This window comes from Odontesthes bonariensis, chromosome 22 (assembly GCF_027942865.1).
Source record: "Odontesthes bonariensis isolate fOdoBon6 chromosome 22, fOdoBon6.hap1, whole genome shotgun sequence".
In the NCBI taxonomy this organism is placed as follows: domain Eukaryota; kingdom Metazoa; phylum Chordata; class Actinopteri; order Atheriniformes; family Atherinopsidae; genus Odontesthes; species Odontesthes bonariensis.
The window spans coordinates 21,183,128-21,207,166 of NC_134527.1; the positions used below are offsets into that span (position 1 = coordinate 21,183,128).

General features: G+C 42.7%; 1 protein-coding gene across 2 annotated transcripts; it reads right to left on the minus strand.

The window, feature by feature from the left end:
* Positions 1–5: 5 nt before the first annotated feature.
* On the minus strand, positions 6–23,167 carry lin54 (lin-54 DREAM MuvB core complex component). 2 transcript variants are annotated; one of them, XM_075456402.1, is made up of 16 exons: positions 23,054–23,167; positions 19,690–20,459; positions 18,027–18,138; positions 17,000–17,130; positions 10,519–10,674; positions 10,199–10,400; positions 10,021–10,094; positions 9,733–9,930; positions 9,539–9,630; positions 8,404–8,475; positions 7,114–7,216; positions 6,888–7,025; positions 6,550–6,752; positions 967–3,965; positions 350–393; positions 6–152 (listed from the first exon to the last, which is right to left on the minus strand). In XM_075456402.1, the coding sequence occupies exons 2-14, from the start codon at positions 20,428–20,430 to the stop codon at positions 3,764–3,766; spliced, it is 2,424 nt and encodes an 807-aa protein (XP_075312517.1). In that variant the 5' UTR covers positions 20,431–20,459; positions 23,054–23,167; the 3' UTR covers positions 6–152; positions 350–393; positions 967–3,763. The 2 variants fall into 2 exon arrangements, with proteins under 2 accessions (XP_075312517.1, XP_075312516.1); XM_075456401.1 differs by having other exon boundaries at positions 955–3,965.
* Positions 23,168–24,039: the final 872 nt, after the last annotated feature.

The window sequence follows — 24,039 nt, forward strand, 5'->3', positions numbered from 1 at the left end:
CGTCATCTTTTCTTAATGGTTTATTTAAACACTTATTAGATGGCAAATCAAAGACAAGCTGATCAAGTGCCTTACGTTTTCAGTGTATGAATAGCATACAGCCAATGGTCAACACATTACCTGAAGTCTGTAGTCACAGCAATAGGCCAGCCCTGAAAGAACAACAGCGTTTATTTCTACTTAAATGTTATATTTGACAGGTAGATATACTTAAGAAAATGAACGTCAAAACCCTCATTTACAAGCATTAATAATCTTCCCCAGACACATGAATGGGTCAGATGGGTAGTGATTGATATAATCATTGGGATGGCATTGTATTGGACTACAATAAGACTGCATTACTTACAGTAAAGCCAGCTTTCCTTGTTTCACCGGGACGCTTCACTGCATCTGTCAACACAAGATGGATTTTGATTTTCAGATGTTATCCATAACAGTTTGGGTATTTGCATGTTTGAACAACTGACACACGCAGATACTACTGAACAAGTTTAAAAAACTAAATCCAATTTACGTGGCAAAAATTAACTGCTTTGATCATAAAATATAAGCCGATTTGATCACAAGTTGTTTAAATCTAATAAAATGTCTAGATTTAAGGTCTGTTAGTCCAGATTTATATTAGCGAAGCTGTTGACCAATAAGACAAAAAGTCCATAGGAGTTTGGCGTGTTTCTCAGCTCATGAGCTGCACATGGAATTTCTCGACCACGTGCTTCGTTAAAAATGGAAATACCGCGTTAAAAGTTAGTTACACATTAATGCTCGATTTAAATAAAATTTCTACACGTTTAAATTGTAATAAATTTACCCTATGAAGGAGCACGCTCTTCCAAATTAAAGACGTCGTGTACGGACACGATGTCGGCTAACGTTACGATATGAAAGTTTAAAAAAAATAACGCAAAAAAAAAAAAAAAAAAAAAAAAAAAAAAAAAAAAAAAAACTTACCCTATAGCTGACCTTATGTTAAATGCAGAAAGACAACATTTAAAATATTTTAAGTTTATAAAGTATCACTCCTTTCTTCAACAAACGACTCATTCCCAGATCCTTTTGCACGTTACTGGTCCACAGCTAAATAAACTCAAAGTTCTTCATCTTCCTCATTGTGCCCTTTACTGCCACCTGCTGCACGGGAGAAAGTTGGACATGCGCAATTGAAAGAACTCTTGTCGATTTGCATTGTGGCCAATGTAGGCGCCAGTGCCTTATTACACCGCTCCGACTAATACGCGTCAAGTTTTGATAGCAAAAAACCCAGATGGGTGCATTATAAATCATTTTTAATCGTTTTCAGATCAGTATGCGTTTGAAAAGAAATGCTTAATTCCAAATGTACCATTTCACTGTGAAAATGTCACTCATGACTAAAATACCCAGGATGAGAAAAAAAAGAAATTATCATCATCCAAATTCACCTTCCTGGTTTTACTACACAAATGCACCAATTAGGATTTAATTAGTTATTATTATAACAAAAACTTTTTGTACAATCTATACATACCACGTGGCATCGTTTCAAATTACAAACAACACAAAAAAAAAAGTGATGAAATCTTGCTGGAACGGTGGTTAGCAGACAGTGTTTTTCATTAAAGGGGAAGTGGAACTAAGCAGTTGAGGTGCAGCGGAGCAAAAACAAAAGAGAATAATTTGCTGTAGGACCTTTCCTGTGCTCAAACAACATATACCTAAAGTAAATCCAACATGATCTGTCATTTTTGATGCATACCAACTTCTTGGTGGGTTACAAATGTGCCTTTGGGGATGCAGACTATTTCCTGTGCCACTTTGGACATGTACTTCTGACCTCGTTTGCAAGTCCAACATCTATCGCTCAGTTTTAGCCTTGTTTTTGGGTCTCCAACACCGAGGGAAACATCTGCTTTCACGCTGCTAAATGCCTCAGGTCGGTCAGCAGCTGGTCTCGACTGTTTGGTGGCGAGGAGGTGGTGTGCAGAGCGTTTTTCCATGTTTTAACTCTGAAAAAAAAGCTGCTCGAGGTTGGGAAAAAAAACAAAAACAAAAAAAAAAAAACAAAGAGAGCTGCGAGTGAACCAGGACAGTAAAGATGAAGCTGTTAGATGAATAATATGAATCTCTGTGTCCTCTCCATGCGGAGTGCCATCATATCAAACCTTTACTTCAAATGTTGTTATGATACTGATCATACACACTGATAGAGCATAACAATCAAACAGCTGACAGATGAAGTTGATTGACCATCATGTTACTATGCGATCATATACCGGGAAACCTTTGGTCCTGATATTCACATGGATTGCACTTTGACAGCAGCAGCCTCCTGCAGCAGGGTGACGCACCACACTGCAAAAACTCCCAAGAATTTATAGTGCGACACGGAGCGAAACTAAGCTGTATTAACATGGTACGTGTAGAAAAGAAATAAACAAGAGTGCGCCGATGTGACTGATAAAAAAAAAAAAAAATGTTGGGTGGGACCAGGGACTATGGTTTGGCTTTTGAAAGAGGGGAAAAGTGTGAGAACTTTAGCACTTGCATCTTGCGACAACATTCAAAAGAGCAATTAAAGATGGAAATAAAGAATCACGTTGATTGCAGTTAAGGCCTGCATTCTTATTTTCTTTTTTTTTGGGGGGGGGGGGGTCCAGTCAAAGTGGTTGCTAATGGTGAGCAAAGGGAATTTTAGTGATATGCAAAATGTGAGGTCAAATACAAGGAGTGCTACTGTGCAAACAGAGGTGAAGGGGACAGACAGTTGGTCTCCATTAATGCGCTGCCGTGTTGGCCTTAATTTCAGGCGCTCGCTGAAGCATTTTTATGTAAAACAAAAGTATGTTTACATTCATGTCTTCTGTAGAATTCTGGAAGAATTTGACAAAAACGTGGCCTTTTTATTCTTATTTGTGGGTATTAGATCAAGCTCGGACGGATGTGGTCATTTCATATAATTCAATTGACCCCTTTTCCATCAACCTACTCGTCTCCAGTCAGGAGCGTCACTTCACGAGTCAGTTATTTCTCAAATTCATGCTGTTTTTAATGAGCAATTAGCATGGAACTAATAAATACAAAACAGCTCCGGGAGAGATGTACCTCCATCAGTCTGCTCTCGTTTCAACTATTCCGAGCAGTGCTACACGCGTTTGTAGGTGTGCATTCGTCTTGTAATTGTATTTAGAATAAAAGCCCCTACTTACTTTCATTGAAACAATGTAGCCTAGCCTTGGTTAATCATTAACAGTTGGCAGCACTATAAGCCACACAATATTAGCGCTCACGTTGATTACAAATATCTGTCAAAATAAATATCAAAAGATACACGTTCTGTTCGTCTACTTTAAGCACAAATATATCAATAACAAAAATCACAGGCATTCTTTAAAAAAAACAAAATAAAATAAAATGACAAAGAACAGGAGAAGATGGAGGGTAAAACAGAGGAGCAAAAGTTTGGGGAAAAAGAAACCGATTTGACAGGGAAAAAGAAAGGTTTAAACTCCTGTTCAGCACGAATCTGAAGGCAGCTCAGTTCATTAGTCCTTCAGCTCGAGCAGGTGAACAGCTCCGGGTTTATTTTCCAGCTGGCCTCGGCCTGCCAGCGGCGGGGGAATCTGTCTGCCTTCAGGCCACTGTTCTGCTTTTGAAGGAGACAACCCGTTTCCCCGGCAGCACAGAAACCCGGCGGGGTACGAGACAGGGTGCATAGTAATCCATGTCTCTCAGCCCCCACAGCTCAGGAGGGATCCCATGTAGAGAGAGTTGAAAGCTCAGCCTAGCAGTTGATGGAAGCACATTCTGCTTTAGCCTTCCCCGCCGAGCTGATTATACTCATGAGGCAGTGTCCGAACTCCTCCAGAATCAGCCTCTCGGCCTCAGCCTGAGGCTGATGAGTCTGTTCCGCCTTTTTGGCCTGTTCCAGCAAACACTCGCACGTCGCTTCAAGCACCTCCTTTGTTACAAACGTGTACGGCATCCTGCGGGGAAAAAAAGAACACAAGATCTGAGACAAAACATCTTCCTCGTGCCGTGAGGGCGATTCAGGGTGTGATTTATCCTTTCTGTACACAGATCAGAGCTCCATCAGGGGTTAGATACTTCAGCGCTTCGTACACAAAGATCATCGCCTTTTCCTGCATTGAAAAATTAAATTGAGTTTGTATAATATTGTCTTACAACTACAGATGTGTGTAAAGATGGCTGCACTGCTGCTGTTAGAAGAACTCACACATATGAGTTTCTGTGCAAAGTCATCAGGAAGCAGCGATCAACCCGGTTTGTTTTAGTAGAGCTGAGATCCTAAATGGAGACAACAAGCTGGTAAACTTTACCAACTGCCGGTTATCAAGAGCAGAAGAGCGTGGATCCAGGCCAGTAAAACACAAAACTCCAGCGTCACGAGACTCATCTCTTACGACTAAAAGAGTCGCCTGGGTGCAGATTTCACTAAGAAACAGTCTGGGAGCTTGTTTCAAAGCTCCATCACAAACCATTAATACTCAAATGAAGCTGCTACAACACAAGTGGTTAATGAGGACATACATAACTCCTGAGAAACTCAATAAATGGTCCCCTGACATTCCAGATACATGTGTGAAATGTTTGACAGAGAAAGGTACTTTGATTCATTGTGTATGGGAATGTCCTAAGCTGGTATCTTTTTGGAAAATGGTTGTCCACACTCCAAGTAAAGTCACAGGTATCCAGGTACCCTGCGTATATATCCAGATTGCTTTTCTGTTTACTCTAAGTATAAGACTGATCAACTTTGGCCTCCTGCAGGCCAGGAGGATGGTTGCTCTATCTTGGAGAGAGATTGAAGTATCCTCTACACAATCTTGGATTAGAGAGATGGCAAGGTGTGTTACATTAGAAAAGATAACCTATGTAATTAGGGGTAAAGTGCAAGAATTTGAAGAGGTGTGGGCACCCTTAATGGACTTTCTTAAGCAACAATAGGTTATACTTATCTGTAAGGCAACTGAGTGTGACAATTTTATTTTTTTACTTTGGATTTATTTATTATTATTTTATATATATAGTAAGTAAGTAAGTAAGTAATTTTTATTTCTAGAGCACGTTTAAAACAGTTTCCACTGACCAAAGTGCTGTACATATGATATGGCTAAAAAAAATAAAAATAAATAAACAATAATAAAAAAAAAGATAAAAAATAGAAAAATAAAAGCAAATCAGAACAAGCAAAATATAAAAGCAAACACAAAAAGAGTAAGAAAGACAAATACATAAATACAATTGACAAATAGACAGCACTAACAAATAAATAGCAACAGAACAGAAGACACTTGAATATAAAGCTAGGAAGCAGGGAAGGCCAGGGAGTATAGGTGGGTCTTGAGCCTTGATTTAAAGGTGGTCACAGAGGGAGACAGTCTAACATCTGGGGGGAGACAATTCCACAGACGTGGGGCTGCTACTGAAAAAGCTCTATCGCCTTTTTGCTTGAGGCGGGTGCGGGCCACAGAGAGAAGACCCTTGTCGGCAGATCTAAGGGACCTAGATGCTGAGAGGGGATGGAGGAGGTCTGAGATATATGAGGGAGCCAACCCATGCAGTGCCTTATATACAATCAGCAGGACTTTAAAGTGGATCCTAAAGCTAATGGGGAGCCAGTGTAAGGAGGCCAGTACAGGGGTGATGTGTTGATATTTTTTGGTGCCAGTTAGCAGCCTTGCAGCTGCATTCTGTACCAATTGCAGACGAGAACGTTGGGACTGGGGGAGACCAAGCTAGAGGGAGTTCCAATAATCTAACCGGGATGTAACAAATGCATGAATTACTGTTTCTAAGTCCTTGGGAGACAGGGAGGGTTTGAGATGGGAAATAATTCTCAGCTGATGGAAGCTACTCTTGATAACAGAGCTAATCTGCCTTTTAAAACAGAGCTCTGAGTCAATGGTGACACCTAGATTTTTGGCATGTGGCTTAACAAAAGGGGAGAGGTGGGCTAATTGTCCTTCGATCAGGGGCCTAGCTTTAGGAGGGCCAAAAATGATGACCTCTGTCTTACCATCATTTAGCTGAAGGAAGTTACTACTCATCCAGCGCTTAATATCCTGGAGACAATCCAGAAGAGGCACACATATATATATATATATATATATATATATATATATATATGTTTTGTATGTATGCAGTGAGGTCTGCTTGTATTTCATTGTGCAACTAGTGTGGTAGGTGTCGATGTTTTGTATGTTCTTATTGAAAATCAATAAAAACATTGTTCAAAAAAAAAGAAACAGTCTGGGACAGTGGCTGGACATGATGACACTTACCTTTGACAACTTTGAAAGTAAGTCACAGTAAAATAATCTTGAACCAAATAAGCTGAGAATCTGAGATGCCGGCACTGTTTCTGATCGGTTGGAGGTGACCGTGGCCCATTAAACGTGGCAGGTTCTCATGAACATTATTAGATATGGAGTTGTATGAACTCCTGTTGCTACATGTTGTCACCGCGCTGCGGATATTAGGAAGCCATTTTTTAAATTTTTTTTTTCTCTCGACGAAAAAATAAAGTGGGAAACCGTTTGAAAATACCTCCCGCCTCCGCTTGAAATTATAGGCGTCGTCCGCATGAGCAGGTCTGAGATCTGCGAGGACAGTTTGGTCTTGGCCGCGGTCTGCTGCTGTACCCTCACTTCCGCCGCGTCGGCCAAATGCATCAGCGTCTTCCTCTCCGGGCTCTCCTCAAAGTTTTTGCAGCCGATGCACTTACAGATGGACGAGCACATGATCTTCGCCTATGAGGGGAAAATGAGAGAAAGAAATGGATGAATGTCAACAACACACTGAATTGAGATTAAGCACGAAACGAAGAAGAAGGCTACTTCAAAAAAGAGAGATCCTACAAACGGTCAGAATGAGAGGAAACGCACCTCGTAGCACTCGCAGTAGTTCTTCAGGCAGCCGGAGCGTTTGCAGTTGCAGCCTTTGCTGTGCCGGCGGTCCGACTCGCCCTCTTTGCCTTTACCAATTTTAGGTTTGAAGGCCTCTGGATTTCTGTCCAGACAAGTCTGTGGAAACAGATTTTGAACCTTCATTCGTCTGCCAGACAGGAAGCGGCTCAGCTGCGATACTCACAAAGTCAACGTACACCCCCACCTTGATGGCTTTGAGACGTTCTGTTTCGTGTTCCAGGTTATTGAAGCAGTTATTGCAGTTGCAGTTATTGCAGAACTCTCCGTTTGCAAAGCAGTCACAGTATCTAGAGAGAGAGAGACACACAGCTCGACTCAGTTTTCAGGTTTGTGTCTTTTAGAAGAATGTTTGTGAACCATAAAACTATGTGCTTCTGACTCATTTGAATGCACACAGACTTTTGCTTTGTACATTACTGAGCCTGATACTACCCTGGATGACCCAGAAGATTTTTTGGGCACCCCACATTCAAAATATCAACCGCATCTCCAGACTCCGCCCATCACTGACCCAATCCAGCACTGAAATCCTGGTTCACTCATTTGTCACACTTCTGTTTTATGTTGTTTCATGTTTTTATGCTTTTATTATGTTCTTTATTTCTCATGTAAGGTGACCTTGGGTGACCTGAAAGGCACCACCAAATAAAATGTATTTTTATTATTATTATTATTAGGAGCTGAGACATCTCAGTGGGCGACTGGTTTCCAGCTCCCCACCACATCGTTTCGCTCTACGGTCGCTTGACATATTTGTAGGAATGACGGCGTCTCTGTGGCCTCTTCAACAAGGGTTCCCATGTGTATGTCAACTGTGCAGGGCTCACACCAAGGTGCGTTTTTTCATGACGGTGGAGTTTTACCCCACAACTCGGGGGGGGGGGGGGGGGGCAAAGAGCAGAATATCTGCAAAATTCTCCAGTTACTCTAAATTTATTTTAAAAAAGTAAAATCTGGGGTGGTCGGTGGCGTAGTGGGTTGAGCAGGCACCCCATGTACAGAGGCTACAGTCCTCACCAAAGCTGGCCTCGGTTCGAGTCCCACATCGAACAGCTCTTTGCTGCATGTCATTCCCCCTCTCTCTGCCCCCTGCTTCCTGTTCTCTTCAACTGTCCATTAAAGGCACAAAAGCCCAAAAACATATTTAAAAAAAAAATATATATATATATATATATATATATATATATATATAAAAATTTTAAACTTTCCCTAAAGCCCAAGTTGGAAAATTCACGTGGTTTGTTTTGTCTAATTACTTTCCAAACCCCCCAAAAACTCAGGTAAATATAAAAAAAGACCGAAGGTACTATGAAATAATCCCATCAGTCAACTGGAAAACGTTTTGCCTCAGTGATTAGTCAGTTTTTACTGTCGCCACAGTGTAGCTGCACATAGAAACACAGATTCCCACGTGCGTTAATCAAGTCGATCCTCATATTCTTAATTTTATTGAAACAATACAAATCATACTTACAGTTTGAGACACTGTGACTTGGTGCAGTTGCAAGGTTTCCGTGGTCTTGACGTCGTTTCTGCTGCTGAAACACTGTGAGGAAGTGAACAACTTTACTAAGATCAAAAGGAAATAAAAGAATATTCAACCAATTAATGAGCAAAATTAAAGTCCCGTCTTTACATAAATGTTTGGCAGGTTGCATAGAGAGATGGGCATACCAGCTGACATCATCTTTATTACTGCAATTAAAACGTATCAACAATTGCTGTAAATAACACAGATGGCCAGAAATGAAAAGAACTGAATATAAAGACATTGGTGCAGATAGAAGTCTACAAGCTCTGCTGCTGATGGCAGGAAAGCTAAATTCAATCATATTTCTCCAGTTTTAGCTGTTAAACCCAGAAGAGAATTTAAGATTCTTCTCCTCACATATAAAGCTCTTAATGACAAAGCTCCATCACATCTTAAAGATCTCATAGTTGGATATTTTCTCAACAGAGCACTTTGCTCTCCGGCTGCAGGTTTACTCGTGGTTCCCAGAGTTTCTAAAAGTAGAATGGGAGGCAGAGCCTTCAGTTATCAGGCTCCTCTCTGTGGAGCACAGGAGCCAGTTTGGGTTTAGGAAGCAGACACTCTCTACCTTTAAGATTTGGCTTAAAAACCTTCATCATTATTTTTTTTTTTTTTTTTTTTTTATAAATTGGACTGCATCTCTGAAGTGTCTTGAGGTGACATTTTTTGAGATTAGGCACTACATAAATAAAACTGAATGGAAACAAATCAACCAGTAGCGCTCTCGTTGAAAACTTTGCGGCCATAAAGAAGCGTCGGGAGTCGGGACCAGCTCCACGAGGCCAAAGTTTGAGAAACACGAGTTTACTTTATGAGTTTTCTTTCTTTAGATGGCTGGAAACAATCGCACGGTTGAGCACACACAAACACACACTGACGATTCATGCAGACTCAGCTACTCTCCTCTTACTGTTTCTAAGCAGAAGTAAGTGGTTGAGACTGAACGTCCGGCAATTTGCTCACCGGTGAAGATAAAAAAAAAATCGGCCATTTCCAGTCATGACCCGAGCAATCGGTGCACCCCTAATTTCATCATCGTGTCTAAGGTTTCATATTTTTAAACAATGTTCCTTCTTACCCGTTAAGGGGCAGTTTGGCCTGAGTTTGGATACCAGTGGACGCAGGGAAACCAGAGCTGCTGGCGAGCGTCACAAACGGTGTCTGCTGGATCTGCAAGACGAGCGGGAAACACAACGGAGAAGGCTCGTTACACTCGAACAAAAAGTAAACAGTCTGTATGCTGTTAAAAAAAGGAAAGGACAAACCACTAACCTGCGTGACATATTGTGCTGGAACGACTGCATAGCCCACATTTCCCCCTCCAGGAGCTGGTGCCAGGACGGTGCCCGGGGGGAGGTTGGTGAAGTTGGGCTGTATCTGGGGCAGCGGGGTGGCAGGCATGATCAGTCGTTGCTGGGTCTGAGTGGTGGTGACTACTTGTGTTGCTGATGTTAAGGGCTTAGGTGCCACCTACAGGGAAAACAATGAATGAATGCTGTTAAAGGACATTCCACACGAGGCTCTGTGTGGTAATAAACATGGAAACAATGTTAATGTAACCTGTTTTATGGTCTGTGCTGACATGACTGGGACCGACATCCTGACCGCTCCCGCGCTGACCACCATAGGTTTACCTGCGAGGCATCAAGCATCGTGAGTTGCCACAGATGACGAGCCGTGACAAAATAACAGAAAGTTGTGGATTTGTCAGCGGAAGAATGAGGAGTTAGCGGCTCACCCGTCTGTACAGAGCTGGTGCTGGGGCCGGTGGGCTGTCCCGTGCTGCTAGCTGTGGTCGCTGTGACGAGGCGAACGTAGTGGAACCTGCTGCCTGGCACCTGAATCTGCTGCACATTTGGCTGGGTGGCCAGCGGGATGATTGTCTTGAACTGGGAGCCGCCGACTCCTCCCACAGCCACAGACTGCACAGGTTTAAGATTCTGACAAATTCAGATAGAAACAAAAGTCAGGGCTTAAAAGCTTTGAATCCATGTACAGACCCACACGGTTAACGGCTGATGCAGGACGCTGCAGGACGCTGCAGACACACCAGCTCACCTGTGCTGCAGTCTGGCTGGTGGCCACCTTGACTGGAGATGCAGATGTGGACTGCTGGACTGTAAGGATCTGCTGGCCAAGTGCTACACTGACAGGCAGCGCTACAGACTTCTGAGATGTGTTGGAGGGCGGAGAAGCCACAGAAACCACAGTCACCTGGAACAAACAAAGAGAAACAAGGCTGAGCTGTGGAGATATGGAACAGAACATGACAAGAACAAACAGGGCTCAACATTAGGAACGTTTACATTACACTAGAAAAAAAAACAACTAATTATTGTGTTAGTTCAACCTAAATCAGAGCTTTAGTTTGGGACCCGGTTTGGGAATATTCAACCAATTAATGAGCAAAATTAAAGTCCCGTCTTTAAATAAATGTTTGGCAGGTTGCATAGAGAGATGGGCATACCAGCTGACATCATCTTTATTACTGCAATTAAAACGTATCAACAATTGCTGTAAATTGTCATTTGTCAAGATGGTTACCATGGAGACGGCGCCGCGGATGGCTGCCTCGGTACTTCGCTCTCTCGTGTTTTTTACGTTTTTGTGCATTTGTCGTGTTTTCTGTGCTCCTTCTCTGGTCACTTACTCCAGAGAAGAACTCCTAAACATTGGTATAACCACCAGCAAAGTTTTTTTCTTCGGTTCTCATCGATCCGGAAAACTTAACAGAACTACTCATTGGAGGAGCAGCAGCTCTCTGTGGTCTCCGCTGGAGACGCCGGACACATCGGGGGAAGCGAGCCGGCGCACTTGTCAGATTGCGGCAGCGGGGGTTTCGCACTGCGCTCCCGTCTATTCACCTGGCCAACGTCCGCTCTCTGGCGAACAAGGTGGATGAACTGCAGCTCCTCAATACAACCAACACGGACTTCAACAGATCTGCTGGCTTGTGCTTCACCGAAACCTGGCTCGGTGAGCACATCCCGGACACTGCTCTCTACCTGCCTGGATTTCACCTGCACCGAGCGGACCGGATAACGGAGCTTACGGGGAAAACGAGGGGAGGCGGAATCTGCTTTTACATTAACGAAGGTTGGTGTACTGATGTCACGGTCCTAAAGAAATCATGCGGTCCTCAACTAGAAACACTCTTCATCAACTGTAAACCGTTCTATTCGCCGCGGGAGTTTTCCTCGTTTGTTCTGGTCGGAGTCTACATGCTACTGAGGCGTTACAACACCTGGCCGACCAGATTAATAACGTGGAGAAAAAACACCCGGACTCTCTGCTCATTGTTTTGGGGGACTTTAACAGAGCAAACCTCAGCCACGAACTGCCAAAATATAAACAGCATATTAAGTGTCCCACCAGGGACACAAACACTCTAGACCACTGTTACACTGTTTTTAAGAACTCATATAACTCTGTCCCCCGTGCAGCCCTGGGACTCTCTGACCACTGCATGGTTTATCTTATCCCGACCTACAGGCAGAAGCTGAAATCTGCTAAGCCTCTGGTCAAGACGGTGAGGAGATGGACCAACAACGCCAAAGTGGAATTACAAGCCTGCTTTGACTGCACTGATTGGAGTGTTTTTGAGACTGCAGCCTCAGACCTGCATGAACTGACTGATACCGTGACATCTTACATCAGCTTTTGTGAGGGCATGTGTGTGCCCACCAAAACCTTCCGCACATACAGCAACAACAAACCCTGGTTCACTGCAAAACTCAGGCAACTTCGTCAGGCCAAGGAGGAGGCCTACAGAAGTGGGGACAGAGTCCTGTACAACCAGGCCAGAAACACGCTGACAATGGAGGTGAAAGCAGCCAAGAGGAGCTACGCTGAAAAGATTAAAAACAGCCTTTCAGCCAACGATCCAGCGTCAGTGTGGAGAGGCCTGCAGTCCATCACCAACTACAGGAGACCATCCCCAAACACTGCAGCAAATCATCAACTGGCTGACGAGCTGAATGTGTTCTACTGCAGGTTTGACACATTCACACCTCTCCACCTCCCCCCCCCCCCCATTGACATCACCTGCCACTCTGCCACCTCTCCCCTCTGACCCCCCACCAGCACTCACGATCTGTGAAGAGGCTGTTCTGTCAGTCTTTCACAGACAAAAGATCAGGAAGGCACCCGGCCCAGACGGTGTGTCACCTTCCTGCCTGAAGGTCTGCGCTGACCAACTGGCCCCCATCTTCACCCGGATCTTCAACAGATCCCTGGAGCTGTGCGAAGTCCCCTCATGCTTCAAACTCTCCACAATAATCCCGGTCCCCAAGAAACCCACCATCACAGGACTGAACGACTACAGGCCTGTTGCCCTCACATCTGTAGTCATGAAGTCCTTCGAGAGACTGGTGTTGGGGTACCTGAAGGACATTACAGACCCCCTGCTGGACCCCCTGCAGTTCGCCTACCGAGCGAACAGGTCAGCGGATGATGCCGTTAACATGGGACTGCACTACATCCTGCAACACCTCGACTCTGCAGGGACGTACGCCAGGATCCTGTTTGTCGACTTCAGTTCGGCGTTCAACACCATCGTCCCAGCCATCCTCCGCAACAAACTCACCCAGCTCACTGTGCCCTCCTCCACCTGTCAGTGGATTACAAACTTCCTGACTGACAGGAAGCAGCAGGTGAGGCTGAGGAGCATCACATCCAGCACCCGGACCATCAGCACAGGTGCCCCCCAGGGGTGTGTACTCTCCCCACTGCTCTTCTCCCTTTACACCAACGACTGCACCTCAAGAGACCCGTCTGTTAAACTCCTGAAGTTTACAGATGACACAACAGTCATCGGCCTCGTCCGGGACGGTGATGAGTCTGCATACAGATAGGAGGTTGAACGGCTGGTCTGCTGGTGTGGTCAGAACAATCTGGAGCTGAACACGCTAAAAACAGTGGAGATGACAGTGGACTTTAGGAGAAGCCCCCCCACTCTGCCACCCATCACCATCACCAACAACGCAGTGTCTGCTGTGGAATCCTTCAGGTTTCTGGGCCCCACAATCTCTCAGGACCTGAAGTGGGAGACCAACACAGTCACTACCATCAAAAAGGCCCAGCAGAGGTTGTACTTCCTGCGGCAGCTCAGGAAGCTCAACCTACCTAAGGAGCTGCTGATCCAGTTTTACACCGCCATTGTTCAGTCTGTTCTCTGTTCATCCATCACCGTTTGGTTCGGATCAACCACCAAACAGGAAAAAAAACAGACTGCAACGGACAATAAGGTCTGCAGAGAAGATTATTGGTGTCAGCCTGCCCTCCATCCAGGATCTGTACCTGTCCAGAGTCAGGAAACGGGCAGGTTACATCTCTGCAGACCCATCACACCCTGGACACAAACTGTTTAAACTCCTCCCTTCTGCAAGGCGCTACAGAACTCTGTACGCCAAAACAACAAGACACAGGAACAGTTTCTTCCCTCAGGCTGTCTCTGTGTTAAACAGCTAAAACCGGACTTCAGTGTTTCATCCTTGCACCATGCACCAATTTGCACTTCTGATTTAATCTTGTTCTACGTCTATTTTTTTGTCTATTTTTTTGTAATTGTTATTACTGGGCATGTATAGTTCCCCTTTAAGGACAACATCCGAGCAGTGAATTCAGCTCTACTTGAGTGTACAGTGATCTCGCACAGTGGGAGAGTTAAAAGCAAAAGGAAGTCTTGAACTTGTAGTTGATTTACAACTACTACGAGACACTGGATAAAGACCAGTTTAAAATGTTCCTACGACCCAGTAAGAAGCTAACATGGTTCTCACGCAGATGGATGTTTCTCATCCATCTGGAATTTTGTCGGTTGCCTAGCTGTTCTCTGCTGTGAGTAGGCGGGGGTTGTATTCAAAAACCTCTCGAACCTGATCGGAGAATTCAATGTGTGTGTCACGTACTACTTCGACCAATCATATCGAAAGCGGACGTGACGCGTTGGAGCGCGACCAGTCTCTCGGTCTGTGGTGGAAAATAAACAAAACACAACAGCAGCGCGCAAAGCAGGAGCTAGCAGCAGCTAATCGTCCTGTTAACACCCCGCCCCACGATTGTGATTGGATCTAGGCATAGAGGCCGGCCCGTTTATGGGGTAACCGAAGACTTCGGGCTCAACAAGGCGCGCCCAGACCCTCGTGCGAGCTCACGAAGTGTAACGAAGATGCACGAAGCACGAAGGGTCTGCGTGAGAGCCAGGCTAGTAAGAAGCAGCCCGACATGACGATGAAGTGAAAAGACCCGGGAATTCCTACAGAGCTGGTCGAAAAGGTTCATTTGGGTCCGCTACTATTAGAACAAAAATAATGTTACTCATCAGGAGTTCCTGGAGAGAGCAGACATGCAAATATGAATAAAATGCAGTTATCAACCCTGTTTCAGGCTCATCGGTTTAAAGTTGTTGTTATCATGGCGTGGGAGCATTAAAAAGCGCACTCATCTTAAAAATTCCAATAAACAGGAACCACTGCCGGCTCAAGACGAACATAAAAACTAACAACCGCTTTTTATTGCACAGCAACAAGAAAGAATAGGGGGGTTTTTCACATTGTTATTAAACAGCTTAAACAATATTACCGACTCATCTCAGCTCACCCAAAGTGCCTTAAAGAGCAAGAACCAAAACGTAAAGGACACAGCTGTTAAATTAAAGCAGTCAGAGATCAAAAGTATCAGCGTGAGGTTACAAGTGTTCGTTAAAGTTTTTATCAAAGCTTATGTTCAGCACAACCACAGCATGCTTTATACAGAAATTACCAATAAAAACTGTCCAGATCCATTTAGATTTTTGCTCAATTATTTTTGTGGTGGTGGTGGTGGTGGTGGGGGGTGTCATTTCATCATTGAATAACTACAGCGTTCTCCATCAATCCAAAATGTCAATAAAGAACAAACTTAAGTATTTAATATTTAAAAGTGAGATTTTGGCTTCTTAGGTGAATATCTGAGTGTGTGCCGAATAACTATGCAGCTAAATAAAAAAATTTTCCCCATCTTACTCGTTTGTTTTCATCTCTTCTTACATCTTTAAGGCCTTTTCTGGCTTCTCCTGCATTGCAATCAGGCTCTTTGAAAAAAAACCCTGTCTTCATATATTTCTTGGCCCAGTCTTATAGGTGTTGTTCAGTGTTGGCCGGGTTTTAGCCCTCCTTACCTTGGCCGTGTCTCCAGGTCGGTTGGAGGTCAGGAACACAAAGCAACACTGGAGGATAACGGGTTTCCTGGTAGCTTCACGTTTCCTAGCTCTCAAATCTTTGGCAGTTAATTTGTGTCTCTTTCTTCTCAGTTGACTGTTTGCTGCATCTTTTTTTACAACTTTTGACTTTTCAGAGTCAGTTAAATCTCTATTTTAGGCCCACTTTACCTGAGGGAAAAGAAGGTGCCCAATAATTTTGGTTGATATCAGGTGTTGATCTCTTTAGGCCACACCCTCCCTACTTACACAAATGCACATCACCTGATGCGCTAAAATCCAATAAGAATTAAAGTTTATACAGTTTGTAGTTGGAAAATAAGCACATGAAGGATGATATGGTCAAAATACTCACTTGCCTGATAATTGTGCACAGTAAAATATCTATACATATAAGCTCTGAAGGCTGGACAATCTATTTCAGGTTTAAGATAATAACACCAGGAATAACGCTTAAGACCAGGGAACCATTGTAAATAACCAAAAGCCAGAACAAAACCGGCAGCAAAGAACATTTAGAACAACAAAAAAAATAACATCACAATCGTCTTCCACTCATTTCTGTGTAAATTTTAACGAAAGAGCAAAAGTTTTTAGGAGTAAAATCTGTGAAAAGTCTGCGTTTTCTTTTCTTCCCTCGGAAGCGGGGAGCTTTACGACCAGGTGGCAAAAACAGAGGGAACAAAGTTCGGTTTGGCTTCAGCTTAAGCTTATTCTGAATTGTGGAGTTCAGTAGCTTCATGTGTTCATCAATGAGTCGATGAGATAAGTTACTGACATTTCTGTACACGTTTGACTAGAATTAGATCAAGGATAAAATACTTCTGCAAGATAAACTCCCATAATTTACAGCTAATTAATGTCCAGCTGATCCCAGGGATGCTAACATAAATAACATCCTTTATAAACACCGACCTGTTTCTCACACGCAAAAATATCAATTAGGTTTTTATTCAAGCGGATTTTATCTAAAAAAGGGAAGGATGCTGGAAGTCCCAGCTGATATAGTTTCCAAATGATCAGAAATTAATGGTGCGTGGGTGCGTTTGTGCCAACAGAAACTGAATGAAAGAGCACTTTAAAAGCAGCTTTGAAACTTAAATCCCTTTTGCTTTCCCCTCAGCCTTGCTGTGTGTACATTCAGACTAAAACCAACTTGAATGTAGGTGTACACAGCGTCCTGTCTTACAGGAACTCTAATATCAAACATCCTTGAGGTTACAGATGAGAAATGTTCAAAATGTTGCCGTTACCTTAAAGTTGAAGGCTTTCACCATGACATGAAACTGGCCGAAAGCGTAACACGTCAGGTGAGAAGGGAGAAAAAGGTGCAGAACTCACCTTGCTGGGAGTCTTGAGTGGGGATATGGCGATCTTTTTCCCAGGGATGCCTTGTATGCTAGTGTTGTGGGGCTCTGAGAGAGTAATGGTCCTTGTGGGCATCACTGGTGAAGTCTGCGTCAGGACCCGTCCTGTAAACAGACGCCGCATTTTACAAAGCACAGGTTAATGACAAGAAACTTTAATAATAATAATAATAATACTACATTTCATTTGTATGGCGCTTTTCAAAAAAAACTCAGACACTTCACAAGTATAAGACTCAAAACATAAAATCAGAACACACAAGTACTTGACACAGGACATTAATCACACATTAAAAGCAGATCTACAAAGATGGGTTTTGAGATGTGACTTGAATGTGGCGAGATCTGTACAGTCACGGCTGTGTTTGGGGAGAGTTCCAGAGGGTGGGAGCATCTATGGAGAAGGCTCCATCACCCCAGGTCCGGTGCTTGGTTCTGAGTGGTGGAGACAGGAGGCTGGCATCAGAGGAGCTGAGGCTGCGGGAAGGAGTGTGGCGGTGGAGCAGGTTGATGAGGTAGCAGGGCGCCTGGTTGTGGAGGGCTTTGTGGGCAAGGTGCTGGAGTTTATTGAGGACTTTTGATGAAGGAATGTTGTTACAGTAATCAAGTCTCGATGTGATAAAGGCATGGATGAGAGTTTCAGCGGCAGAGAAGGGGAGTGATGGGCAGAGACGGGCAATATTTTTGAGGTGGAAGAAGGCAGTTCTTGTGATATGGTGGGCGTGATGTTCGAAGGTGACGTTATTGACAAAGATGACGGATACGAGTGGTGGGAGACAAAGTGGTGTTGTTGATGGTGAAACTGAAGTTATGGACGGTTATGATGAGGGATTTGGGACCAATGATGAGGATGTCTGATTTGTCACAGTTGAGTTTGAGGAAGTTTGAGTGAATCCGTGATTTTATTTCAGTGAAGCAAAAAAAAAAAAACACCACACACACACACACAAAAAAAAAGGTCAGTGGTGTCCAACCCCCACACAAACCGTTCGTAAACTTACCTGCGATTACAGGAGTGACAGAAGTCTGAGGATTCAGACCTTTGCTGTTAACAGTTTTTGTGATGATAAACTTGATTGGAGCTGCTGAGGATGCTGGTGTTTTCTTGGGAATCTGATGACATATTCAAAGAAATCAGTGCACGTTTTTCACTTCCCCTTCAATCGTTTTAAGTGTTTAAATTGCCAGATCTCCTGATACACTTGTAACTGAGCTCTGAGCATCAGCTTTAACCAAATGAAGCCCAAAATCATATTGAAATCGATATTTAGGGGTTAAATCTGCTTTGACATTTCAGTACAGTCATTTCTTGTTTGCATAAGCCATTTGGATTACAGCCACTCTGGCCTTGCTGAGCTACATAAATCGATCTATAATCCATCTTTCTATAAATTGTTGCATCAATCTTAGTCACACAAAGTTGTTCAGACCCTTTTCTTCTAAACAACAAAGTTTAGATATGTTTGTTCTTTTAAAGCTCATAGTATAATAAGCTCATTAATATAATAAGTACACTAAACAAGTCACAGCATCTAATGTAAATATGGCAGATTTTTCATCCTCTGCAGTATGAAATGGCATTACTGTGTCAGAGTAATATTTAGAGGTTAAAATTCAAGGAAATCCACTGAATTTAAAAATATGTGAAAGTAAGCAGAGGAGTGCACTAAAAGAAGTGCATCGTGAACTCAAAAGTGTTCAGTCTTTTGATGAACATGGAAACAAAAAAGACGAACTATCAAAATTATTCATTACAAACGTATTCGATATGTTCTTGGGTGATCGAAACGGTGTTTCTGTGTTTAAATAATCATGAACTCCACCGTCCAGCTTATTGGTTGGCAGTCTGGGTTTTTCAGTGGGTGAAGCAGATTTTACAAAGACAAAAGTTCAACAGCATCGACTGCAGCTGAGTCTTTAGTTTAAGTAACAGGTATGAAGCTGTTACTTAAACTAAATGGGGGCTTTGAGGTCTAAATAAATGGCTGAACAATTGGCTTTTCTTTAAAGTTTTATAAAGCAAGTACTTTTTTTTCCCCTCTTCACCTTTGCTGGATTTCAGTCCTGGTAAACAGGATATGTTTATTGTACAAGCACAGATTAATTTTACTCCTGTTTACTTTGATTATGTTTTGTAAGTTATTTTGTTTGGATTTTACACGTTTGTATAGATTGTACCGTGCTTCGGTCAGCTAAATGACAATGAGAAACAATAATCTAACCTAAAATCATCTCTAAAATATCTATAGATGCAAAAGTCTCCATTTCATGTATTATTATATTCTCATTTAAATACCCACATAGGGAATTACTTGTTTCCTGTACAGCTTAAAAGACATATTTTTTAAAAAAAATTCTAAACCGATTCTGGTTCATGACAGCTTAACTTGAGAGGCTAAGCCGAGTTAATGTTTAAGGGAAAGCCAATGAACACTCAGAAAATTAACAGAAAATCAAGTCAGTATTGCCTTTTGTAACAAAGGTTTAAAACTGATGAAAAGCTTGTGAGCACTAGATCAGTGACAAAAATGAACCTTTAGAGAAGTAAGTGTGATTTATGACACTTTTAAGGCAAATTAATCTATAAAAAAAAAATCAAACTGTCAAACAATTTCAACATCTGCTTGTTTTGTTGCATAATGAACACAAATCAGTCAGCCTCACCTGTACAGTCTTCAGCTGCTGGGCCTGTAATGTTGTCAGCTGGTTCCCAGAACTCCCCACCACCGGCTTCAGCTCTGACCTCCCACCAATAGTCACCACCTTAAACTGTGGAGTTTGAGACTTGACGTCTCCTGAAGTCTGTGAAACCCCCGGCTTGCTGCCTGCGTGGGGTAACTGAAGCACAATGGGTTGCCCCGACTTTCCTATTGCTGTCACCAAAAGTTTTTGTCCTTCCTGCTTGATGACCTGGGGCTGAGAACCGGCAGATTTCGCTGCTTCTGTGGCTTGAGACGAGGCCACCTTGTTAAGAATGATCTGATGGTTGGCGGGAGAGATGGTGAACGGAGCCGTGAGCTTTTGTAAGCCACTTGTGGAAACACTAGTCCCAGTGAGACTGTCTGTGGTTTTGGTTGTGGCTGTTGAAGTAGCCAGAGCTGGTTTTAGGGTAAGAAGGGGTGATGAAGCAGTGGAAATTGAGATGGAAGGCTGACTTCCTGAGCTGAGGGTGGAGTCTGTGGCTATGGAGGTGGTCAGACTCTGCGTATGCTCCGCTGAGGCGGCGTATGAACAAATGCTCATATTTTCTGATGCGTCCGTTTCCATCGGTACCGATGTGTCGTTGCTTGGCTCTGACTGGACAGCGGTGCCATCGGATTGGGAGTGAGGGACGTCCTCTATGGCCTCGGTGTCCATGATTTCATCAGGAAGGAGGCTGTTCAGCTCAGGCGACACCACATCCATGCTTGCAACGTCTCAGCTCTCCGTCAATCCTGTGAGGACAACGTCATTACTTTATATCGTCATAAAAAGGGTCCAATATGAGCAAATCTTCAACAAACACAGGACTAAAGCTAAATTGAGAAATATCTTTGAATCATTTGCACATATTTCTGTTAAAAAAGATTTAAAAGCAGACACTTGCTGCAACACAAGCACCATGATGACTAATACACGCAGTTATGGTAGAAATGAGAGGATATATTAATTGTTATTTCACATATTTGTTGAATAAAGTAGAGATAAGTAAGCTTTTGACTATTTTCTCCAAATATCCCATTCCATTGCAGATGATACACAAATCTACATATCTCCAGGAGGTAAAACGCTGGTTGGTCAATAACTGTCTTCAGTTGACTGACAGAAAGTCTGAGGTGGTTATTTTTGGTCTCTTAGAGCCACCGTCATTTAATCTTCAGACCACGACCAGCAGTTTGAGACTCAAATCTAATTCTGATCTAAAAGCTGACAGATACATTCAGAGGTAAAAAGGAACACGGCTAAACTGAAAACCATCCTTTTCTGGAATGATTTGAAGACAGTTATTACAACCTTAATCACCTCACTGCTTGTCTATAGCTGGTTCAGAATTCAGAAGCCAGACTCCTGACTGGTACCACAAAAAGACAAAGTACCAGCCCCGTTTATCCCAATTAAAAATACAATTGATTCCATAATTCCTTTGTATGTTTATAAAGGTTTACATGGGCTACTACCTGAGTAAATTGTATTGTATATCTGAACTCCTCTGCCCTCATTCTAACTCCAGACCTCTTAAATCCTCCAAGAAACTGCTTTTATCTGTTCGCTGGTTGAGGTTAGTAAATCAGGGAGATCGTGCTTTTGCAGTGGCAGCTCCAGGGCTGAGGAACAGCCTTCCTCGTTAGATTAAATGTGCCCTCTCCACTGACAGCTTAGAAATTATAGCTGAAGACGTGTTAACACTTCTTTTTCGTACGTTTCTTTTCTTACTTTTTAAGGAAGTCATTTTTTTTTATTAATTTGGTTTTCATCTTTGTTTTAATCGGTCATACGCTTTCACCTTCTTTTCCCCTATGTTCTGTTAAACACTTTGTTTAACTGTAATTCACACATACATTTGATTTGATGACTGGATAATAAAGCAACCTGCTTGCAGGAAGCTTTGCAGGCAAAATAAACAAACAAGGCTGCCAAAGCTCGTGTTTTTTCACAGCAAAACAACAAAAAGAGTCTGCTCTGATAACTTGACCTGTACATTTGTTCTCAGGAACAATCACGTGAGATCTAATCAGCACAGAGATGTGCGCGAGCCACGTCTGATTTTGACAAAGGCTGACAGCTGATGGTGGGTTAGCTAGGCCGCACCGTTCGACGTATCTTTGTCCTGCTGCACTCCACTCAACATTAATCCACCGAAACGCACATATGAACCCTTCCCACCTCATACCACTAACACACCGCTGACTGGTCTGGGTGTTTTCATCTGCCCGAATGAAAGCGACCAAGAGAAGCTGTGCCGAGCCGCCCTCTTCCATGTTTAAACATCCCCAGAAGTGGTGTCGCTTGGGGCAAAAAATGGGGAAAAGGCTGCAGGCTGTTTGGTGGCTGCGTTACTATTTCAGGCCGGGGTTGGATTTCGAAAGATCCGCCATTTTTACCTCGTCATCAACTCAGTTAGCTCTCCGGCTAGCGCTGAGCTATGCTGAATGGGAGAACGCGTTTAATGTTATTGTTAATAGACAGAGCCAATTAACGGAGACGATACACCGCAAAACAAAGCGTCTGCACGGGAGCTTGAGATGAGACTTGTAAACTGAGCGCAGCGAGCGATTCACAAACTCTTTCAGGGACTCTTGACAGCGTAAACAATGCTAGCTTTCAATGATTTCTCCTGTCACTTGAGAGATTCCTGCGGATTGAAACATTTGGTCCGACAAATGCAGTGCATGCGATTTCATCAATGGTTTTTCCAAAACGGCCTCTTCTGCATGTACTTTGAGGCTGTAGTTTCTCGCCCTGATCCGTATTTAATGATGCCTTTTCAATTTAACGTCCTATTTTTGACCTAGTCACTGAAGTCAAGGTCTGTTAATAAACTAGAAAAACGTCAATTCAATAGCACTATGAGCTATGCAACTCAGTAATGTGTAAACAGCTTAAATCAACTGGGAACTAATGACTTGTGTATTTTTGACAGCATATACAGAAAAAAGAACAACCACTTTACTATTCCGTAAAAACAAGTTATTGCCCAGCTAAAGTAAGCTTTCTAAGTTAACTTAGCCGGCGGTTAACAAAACAATTGCCCCACATCTCATTAAAGCTGCTGTTTTGTTTATGCCAAAGTAGTCTAAACACACATATTACAGTGTATAATCAGTTTCAGGGAACATCCAGTTCCTCACCGGGTATCACCAGCACCAACAGCCTCATCAAGCCACTCCAGCGGGTAGGACAACTGTACTAGCAAAGTTGCTGAGCTTGCTAACCAGAGCTAGCTAGCACAACATTATATCTTAACACTGGACACATTCTGTACTGTGCGGGTTTCTACTGGAAACAGTGTAGTGAAGTATATAAGGAGCCGACACATTGTTGTGCTTACCCGAGATTTTAACGCTGGGTAGCGTTTCCAGATAAAACGAGGAAAGGAAAATGCGATTGTTCAAAATACCGCGCCGAGCGCCATTCCTCCCTGACATTTCACAGGCCGGCCACGCCCTCCGCGTTCAACGTCACAGTGACGCTCCTCTTAAAGGTACTACACACAGTTTTGATGATGTTGAGTAAAACGTCAAAACAAATAAATATATACGCCTCTTATTGACATCAAATTTATTTACACATAAATCCAATAAGAGGAAAACGAATAAAGCTCTCAAAAATATACAAAGGCCCGCCAATATAAATCGTGGTGCCTCTGCAGCAACTTTAATGAATAAATATATGAAAAGTTTGGCATAGGTAGTTGAGTAAAGTTTACGAAAGGGCTTATATGTAGAAAATATATACCAACGTGAGAAAGAAGGAACCATGTATGAATAATAAACTTACACCCTTTAATAATATGTTGGTTGTTTTGTGGAGGGATTTTGTAAAGATATCTTTGCTTTAAAGAATAAAAAAAAAACAAAGCCCGAGTATCTATTTCAACTGTCCACTAATATAAATCATACAAATGAATAATGACAGCAAAGGGACCTTTTTCATATGGCAGCAGATGTGCAAGAAGACTTGTGGAGTCAAAGCAGCAAAAAAGAGGGGGGAAAGTTGCCACATACAAATAGCCATCAAACCACACCAACATTTCCTTGATGATAGTGAAACAATCAGCTCTGCACAATGATCCACATCCAAAGTTTCTGTTGTGTTGATCAAGTTTTATACTCTGATTAGAGATATTCGCTATCTATGGCATTCAATAAGCAAAAACAATGGTAAAAGAGATAAAGTATTAATCCCAAATGCGGTTATAAAAGCATGTGTTTATGTATTGCATCAAATATTAAGAACTTTTTCTAAGTGGTTTACTTTTGGTAAATTTAATTACTTATCAGGTAAATGATAAATAACAAATTTTTACTTGATTAT

Excerpts from the sequence above, each read along its gene's own strand:
- lin54 (XM_075456402.1), bottom strand. The coding sequence starts at position 20,430 with ATGGATGTGGTGTCGCCTGAGCTGAACAGCCTCCTTCCTGATGAAATC. Across the intron at positions 10,675-16,999 it reads CACTCAAGACTCCCAGCAAG|GTGACTGTGGTTTCTGTGGC; the intron begins GTGAGTTCTGCA and ends TGTTTGTTCCAG. Across the intron at positions 7,026-7,113 it reads AACGTCTCAAAGCCATCAAG|ACTTGTCTGGACAGAAATCC; the intron begins GTGGGGGTGTAC and ends CTGTTTCCACAG.